The sequence below is a fragment of the Triticum urartu genome, chromosome 5 (genome assembly GCF_003073215.2).
Source record: "Triticum urartu cultivar G1812 chromosome 5, Tu2.1, whole genome shotgun sequence".
Taxonomy (NCBI): domain Eukaryota; kingdom Viridiplantae; phylum Streptophyta; class Magnoliopsida; order Poales; family Poaceae; genus Triticum; species Triticum urartu.
The window spans coordinates 539302924-539310959 of record NC_053026.1 but is presented as its reverse complement, the minus strand read 5'-3'; the positions used below and the strand labels follow the sequence as shown (position 1 = coordinate 539310959).

At 39.9% G+C, this 8036-nt stretch overlaps 1 protein-coding gene across 1 annotated transcript; it reads right to left on the bottom strand.

The window, feature by feature from the left end:
• Nucleotides 1–978: 978 nt before the first annotated feature.
• On the bottom strand, nt 979–1871 carry LOC125507336 (putative hydrolase C777.06c). The gene is made up of 3 exons (XM_048671950.1): nt 1687–1871; nt 1182–1317; nt 979–1092 (listed from the first exon to the last, which is right to left on the bottom strand). The coding sequence occupies exons 1-3, from the start codon at nt 1869–1871 to the stop codon at nt 979–981; spliced, it is 435 nt and encodes a 144-aa protein (XP_048527907.1).
• Between the last annotated feature and the right edge of the window lie 6165 nt (nt 1872–8036).

The following is an 8036-nucleotide window of genomic DNA, read 5'->3' as shown; positions in this document are numbered from 1 at the left end:
GGCGTCGGGGCTTATGTGGCAACGACGACAAGGGTGAGCGATGTCGGGGTCGCGACAATGGTTACGATAGTAGGGTCTTATTCGGCGTGTCCATGAGATTTCCTTAGATTGTTCGTTTCCGCGAAGTCTGAGCTGTGGCGGCGGGGTCCTGATGGCGACGATGATAGACAACAGATTGTCTATTCGATAATCTTTGGTCGCACCAACCTTCCATAGTTCCCGTTCTTAGCTCTCCATCAGAATTGGAGTTGCGATGTCCTCATCGCAGGTGGCTGAGTGCTTGACATGAATCTTCAGGTGACTTTGCATGCCTCTCTATGTCGTGGGTGGGTCGGCAGTCGTCCGTGGCAAAGTCTGAGTCGCTTGCTCATGGGGAAAGGATGGCGATGACGCTTACTTGGGGAGAGGTGATGATGATGACGCCAATGTGCTACCTCGACGAGGCATTCTTCATAGTGTTGTGTGTGGGGTATCTTGTATGTGCCGCTCAACGGATTGGTTTACCCGATTTTCAGCTAATTAACTGGACAATTCTCTTCTTAATTAATGGACTAGTAAATGCGTACGTGCATTATATCAAACAGGAAATTAATTGCACGTTGATACTTGAAAAACATTAATTCCATGTTAATATTATGTAGGATATCAATTATGTGTTAATTATGTGGACAGTCTGTATTTGGTATGTTATTAGTTGCATGTTAAACATGTTGAGCGCTCGCCATTACAGTAATATACTCCCTCGGTTCCGAATTACTTGTCTTGGATTTGTCTAGATAAGGATGTATCTAGACTCATTTAGATACCTCCGTATCTAGACAAATCTAAGACAAGTAATTCGAAACGGAGGAAGTATCAGACAGGAATCTTGCTGCAACACTGCAAAATCAGCAGCTGATATTAGCCTTGTATGATGATTAATATGTCATCATGGTATCGCACTGGGAAAGATAGGGTGACCTGTCCATCGTGAACTGATTACAGGAAAACCGGGACTTGATCATCAACATCATTTCTATGGTTACTTGACTGTACCACCCAAACATCGACAAGGCCTAAGACAGCATCCGCATGGTCATGAGTCAGAATAATCTGCACTTGCAAAAGTACCATCTCAGTCTTGTCATCTGTATGCAGTGATCGTTAGAAACTTGACAGAAAGTGAAATGTGAAGATCTCACCGAGTCAATGAAAGGAACTTTGTGGTGAACAAACCAGCGGAGAACTTGTTCTCTAAAGGTCTTGCCGACATCAATTAGAATGTACATATGCGTGCCATCGTCATGGCAATAGTCTATCAAGAGGGACGTGTTGCATCTGAAAGCAAGCATACGAAATATGAGCAGATGAACTATGCTGTCACATTAGCAGCATCATCACAGTTCTGTTTGGCTGTCGTGGTGGCTATTCAAAACAACTACGTATATTTATTTTGTTTAACATGGAGTAATACAAAAAGGAAAAAGTTACTTTTTGAGGTATAATAGAAGCAATAAGTGTTTCCCCTCAACTCTATGTAAATCTTCCAAGAGATGCCTACAACATGTGATTTTCGCTATGAATTTAAACCATGACATGTGCGATAATAGTTTGAAGATTTTTTTGGGGCAAATAAATTTTGTAATAATACTAATTGGTGTGTGGATCGCCTGCAAGTGTACTGATAGCATGGTGTCGCGCGCGCACCTGTAGTTGGGATTCCGGTCCGGCGGGAGGGAGAGGGCCTGGGAGCAGACGGTGCACGGCGGCGCGGACGGCTGGATGAGGCACCGCGCGTCGGGGAGCGCGCCGGAGCAGCCAGTGCCCAAGAAGACGAGCGACGATGCCGCCGCCAAGGCGTCTCCGGTGGGATCTGTGGCCGCGGGCTCCATCGCTGGGTGGACTCCGGCTCGCTTGTAGTCTCCCTAGGGAGAGAGAGGTTTTCACTTTTGAGGTTCCTGTGGGCGCGGCCTCCCTTTGCTGCTCGTTTGGTTTGTTTAGTACTGTTGGGGATGGCCCTTACTCCCAGCGGCAAGTGGGGTTTCCTAAGGGCATGTACAATGCATAGCCTTAAGGTGATGCTTTGCATACCATGTAGTGTCGGATATGACGTAAAGTAGGTTCGGATAGGGAAGCGGGATCCTCTTCAGGAGAGGGGTGCTTGAAGAGAAAAAGTGTGGTCCGATAACAAAAGCTGAAAAAGTTGGAGTGAAAAGTAGAGATGCATGTGTACTAGAGTCTTTATTTTCTATTTCTTAATGAGGCCCACTAGTGATAGCTTGCATTGAAGAGAAAAAATTAATGTAGATGCCTCAAATTACTTTTTGTCATGGGGCATATGTATCTATATGTCACCATTGTACATGCCCTAATCGCATTTTCTGCTGCGCCTGCCTTCTGACACATGCATGTTTAGCCTTCTAATTAACTTTTTGAGTTAAACATGTGAAGTGCCTCAACTTGTCATGCATGGTCATTTTGGTGACTAAAATTGCAAAATACATGAAACTAGTGCTTAGACTTGTCCGATGGTGCAAATATGGTGCCTCTTTCCATATCCAATCGTACGTCCAATCTGCGTGACGTGCCAGCATAGCGGTGACCCACCTGTAAGTGGTTGGGAGCGGGAAAGTGTTGGGTATACTCCACGCATGACGATTCTTTTTGCAAAGATCCCCTTATATTTTATTTAATCATATAGGAAAGACATGAAATACGGTGTATGCTAGCGAGAAATAACATGGAAAAAATCATCACCAAGGGGTTTAAAACCTCCTGGTCAACTACGGCTGATCTGTCCACTTGGCCAAAATATGTATTGCGTTCACCTCTTAGCTAGAAAGCTATGTAGATGCACGTATCGCAGTTTAATTTTCCTAATGTGTTATCTATCAGTTTCATTTTTATTTTTATCCAAGTTCTTGTTTAGTTTCATGAGACGTAAATTTTCCCATATAAAAAATTCAATATGCAATTGTTTTTTATTTTAAATATTTTTTGTTTTTTGTTATTGCGTACTTTGAGAAGGTAGACATTAACTTTTTCAAAAATTTATGGGGATTGAAATAGTTCTGCCTATATTAGAAATTATTGTGTAAATTTATGTATGTTCATTCTGGACCACAAGCACACACTATTGTTGTTTATCTTCATTGTATTTCTAAAATACCTAATTATTAACAATTTGACAACGTTGTATTCTGTAAACTATTCAGCATGCATTAAAAAGTATTTTGGTGAGCTTTTTAATACAATTATTCAAAAATGTAATAGAATAATTTTAATACACGTTGAAATCTTTTTAAATACAAATTGCCAATTTTGTAATGCGAGACAAACATTTTTTAAATGCACATTTTAATTTTTTTAATACATGCTAAACATTTTTCAAATGCACTAACACCTTAAGTTTATGGCAGTGGTATTTTTTCTTACATTTTTTTCTTGAACGGAAAAAATAGTGTGAAAAATAAAAATAAAGAACTTGAAAAAATGAAATATAGTTTGTGCGGGTCCATAGAAGTGCCATATATAAATAAGAATCGCTTGAAGAGGTAGATAGCAACCAAAGAGGATTTTTAGAGCATGGTGGCCACTGAGCACATTTTTTAAAGGCTAAAATCTGTCACTTAAAAGTTTCAAAAAGAGTTGATTGTTTTCACACAAAAATGTATGCATGTGCTCTAAGTGACTTTCAAATTTCATTTGAAATTATGTTATATTATATCCTGTAAAAAAAGACAACATCAAGCCAATTTTTGCATGTATTTGTCTTTTTTATCTCTCACATACAAGCACATATATTAATGAAAATTCACAAGGATATATTACACTTCTATGTGTGCATGTACAAAAACTTCAGAATTTTTTTAGCTGTAAAAATTCCGTTTCTTTGAACTTAAAAAAAACAGGACACAGCCCGTGCTCCAAAGTTACTTTATGCATAGCGATGCAATATATAGAGTTTGACCTTGATATTTACTGAGCTATGTATGGCAGTATGGCACGGTGGACAACCTTTGCGTACAATGCAATGTGTGACAACGAGGGTTCGATCCTCATATCACATTTTGTTTCTTTTTCTAATTTCTAATTCATGAGATTTGCTTGCATGACTAAATAAAATATGAGGGGGTCTTGTAAAAAAATCCTCACGCTCGGGCCAACCAGCGCCTTCCAACTCTCAGCCACTGCCACGCTGGCACGCCACGCGGGCTGCACGTACGTCCGGATACGAATGGAGGCACCATATTTGCATGTGGGACAAGTTCGAACACCAGTTTTATGTATTTTGCAACTTTAGGTACTAAATTGACCGTGCAAGACAAGTCGAGGCATCTCCAACGTATTTAACTCTAACTTTTTGTATGAGTATGAATCCTTCTAACTTTGTGCTATTTTGCTTCCATGGGATATGATTCGCCCCGCACATATCCAGCTGCAAATGAGCACTTGGGCACCTCTACAAGTAGCAACACTCAGCGATGAAATGACAGAGTCGCAGTGACGTCAGGCTACGAACTACATAATGCACCCTGCTACATGCTTCTGAAAGGTGTTCTGCACATCTCATCAACCCTGAGCTGGTTCTGAACCTTTGTTAGATACCTCAGAGTCTGATGGAACTAGCATATTTTTTCCTGATGCCCTCCATGCCCAGAACCCATTGTCATTTGCTTGACAACAAGCCCATAAGTGTCCGTCACAAACATGAACTTAACCACTCCTGCTTTTTAACTCATCATCTCTCATTTTTGTAGCATTCTTCGATCGACAATGCCTATATGTTGAATCAAGATAGCAGTGTAAAGCGTGGACTTCAGACCGGATAAGAAGAATATGCAACTTCTTTTTTCGAAAAGGGAAAAGAATATGCGACTTAGGCAGGCGGGAGCGAAAGAGATGTATATATGAGCTAGGCTGATGGAGTTAGTATGGGTTGCGGAGGTGGGTAGAGTCGATGAGCTTCTCAACACCCCCATGGTCCAAGACTGAGACCATGTGTAAGAAAATGCTACTGTAATTGATAACATGAGCAGTAGACACATGCAACAAACATGCAGAGGCATGTTGCATAGCATGACCTGGTACCTATGCACAAGAAGGAAAAGCGCGTAAATAAACCAAACCATGTTCAAGCCATATCCATAAGCACCAAGGTAAAGAGGTCCGTATTTCAACTCTGAATTCTCACGGATGTCCAAGAAACAACCCTGAACTTCAAAACCATCTACTTTACAATCCTTGTGAATTTTAGAGAAAAATATTGAGTTACTTCATAGCAGGATGCAATGGTAAAACCAATTCTTCTCCATATACAACTACACATATGGCCTAAGGATCTGGGCAACGATAATTAGAGAGATTATAGTATCAGAAGTGAATCATAAACATGCAAATTGCCGAGTTTTTTTTTTGAGTAATAACTGGGACTTCATTCACACGATAAGAAGTCATTACAAAGCACCCTCTCCAACATCTCAGGAGTGGAAGCTTTCCTCGACTTCAAATTTACATTAACACACTCAGCTTTGGAAAGCATCTACAATCCTGCAGCAATACAAATACAACATTGAAACGGGTGCCAGATTGTAATGTTCTCCACACTGTCCGGTCCAGCAACCTTGGCCAGGTTCCGCTCAAGTGCTAGGTTTACAGCTTCAAGCACCGCAAGAAGTTCCATCAGGATCAGATCATAGCATGTTAAAATTAGCCAATAAAAAATGTTACTACCCCAATGCCTGCACAAAGTAGTTTGTTGTACAATGCTCTCTACATTGCGCCCCATCATCGTCTCCGATTCAAGCCCTCCCTGCCACACTACCAGCAATGATATGCAGTGCAACCATATTACGATTGGGAAAGGTGTGACAGCTCCCGGGTGCAGGGACACCCTCATGAACAGTAACTTCAAAACAATACGAAAGAAAAATCGAAAAAATCTGAAATTTTGGGGGATCAAATATGATCAAAAATTTGATGTTCTTGCAAATTTTCAGCCAGAAATAACACTCGAGGAGCCCTCACCGACAAAAACAAAATTACTGCTCAAAAGTACACATAACTTTGAACACTGATTTTGTTTTTTTTTTGGCGAGGGCTCCACAAATGTTTTTTGATGCTAAAACTTTGCATGGATGTTAAATGTTTGATCAAACTTCATCCCTCAAAGTTTCAGATTTTTTCGACTTTTTTTATATCATTTTGAATTTACTGTTCATGAGGGTGCCCCTGCACCCGGGAGCTGAAAGTCCAGTCTCATTACGATTTTGAATTCTTTCTTTTTGAATTTTCCAAATGGTAGCAACATTTTTCAGTGGCTGGCGGTAACTCCGGTAACCTGTAGGTTACTGGAAATTTGGGCTGGTAAAACAAAAACCAGGCCATGACTCAACCCCCACATATTCAGCTGGAAATGAGCACTTGAGCACCTCTAGAATTAGCAATGCTGACCGGTGGATAGGACGTAGTTTCAGTGAAGTCAGGCTACGAACTACATAATGCACCCTGCTACATGAGTTAGTACGGGTGGAAGAGGTGGGTAGAGTCGATGAGCTCCTTAATACCCCCATGTTCCAACTCTGAGAACATGTGCACATAAATATTTATTGATAACATGAGTGTATATAACAGGCAGAGGCATGTTGTGTAGCATGACCTGGTAAAAGTGTGTCAAAAAGCAAAACCAATCAACTCATTCTCAAACCATATTCATAAGCACCAAGATAAGTTATCTAAATGTAATTCTTAAAGAAAAAAAATCACGCAATGTTGCATTTGGAAGGTACTCCCCATAAGGCCATAAAGAAAGCAATTATGGGCTCAGAGTGAGTTATATATATCCACGATAATGCGCAAGGAAAAACCCGTGCCATGAAACGAGATCAACAGGTCCTAGGGGACTGGTGGAACCAAGCTTCGATTTTCTAAAAAAATATTTAAAAAATTGCCGAGGCCAAAGCGAGTGAACTGGAGAAAGGAATCAGACTCATCATGGAGATTGCCCATGAGTCGAGATGCCTCTTCGGTACAGATTATGTGAATTTTCTATTTCAACATATCTGAAACCTTGTCACCGATTAGCAGAAGTATCTAATTTGTGCCCCCATGTTAATTTGAAGACCTATCTACTTGTACTCTTTGGTGAGTATATAATTTATGCAGTTACGCTCTATCCTCTATGTTATATTATTATAACTAAGAGATCTATCTCATTTTGCTTCTGTGTCCATGAATTTTGAAGGATTTCAATCCATTTGGATAATATTAATTTGTTACAATAACTTGTGAATTTTGTAGGAAAATTGAAATTTGCATAATAGGATGCAATGGTAAAACCAAGTCTTCACCATAGGCAAGTGCACATATGGCCTAAGGATCTGGGCAATGACAATTAGAGAGTTTATAGTATCAAAAGTGAATCGTAAACATGCAAATGAACGTTTTTATTTTGAGTAATAGCTTGGACTTCATTCGCATGATGAGAAGTCAGTACGAAGCACCCTCTCTAACATCTCATGATGACTTTAAATTTACATTAACACACTCAGCTTTGGGAAGCATTTACAGTCCTGAAGCACCATACAACATTAAAAGTTTACATGATCTTTAAGAAAAGGCTATTCTCGTACATTCACGATCAACTAATTCTAATCCCTATTCTCACAATGCGTCAAACAAGAGATCAGAACAACCTAATCTCTTTGATTGAAGGGGTAATTTCTAACCCCCATCTTTAATCTGCATCGAAATCAGTAAACTTATCTAAGGGGGGTGCTCCAAAAGCAAAACTCGTATGTACTTGGTATATAAAACCTTCCTATTTTCCTAGCTGTGGAACTGTATCCTGCAATATTTTCATGTGGAGAGCATATATGCGCTCATACCAACATATGTTAGTCTTATTTACAGCATCAATCACCATTACAAAAAAAAAAACTATTCCTGCCATAGAAATTCAATGGCAAAAAAATTACTACCAAATGTAGGCCTTAATAAGCAAAATAAATGTCGGTTTAAATCGGATCATCTAGTTTATCTGATGGTGACCTTAGAAA

What these genes read in the sequence shown, in the direction of transcription:
- LOC125507336 (XM_048671950.1), bottom strand. Translation starts at nt 1,871, where the DNA reads ATGGAGCCCGCGGCCACAGATCCCACCGGAGACGCCTTGGCGGCGGCA. An exon ending in GACCGGAATCCCAACTACAG is followed by an intron (nt 1,318 to 1,686) that starts GTGCGCGCGCGA and finishes GCTTGCTTTCAG; the next exon opens with ATGCAACACGTCCCTCTTGA. An exon ending in AAGTTCCTTTCATTGACTCG is followed by an intron (nt 1,093 to 1,181) that starts GTGAGATCTTCA and finishes TTGCAAGTGCAG; the next exon opens with ATTATTCTGACTCATGACCA.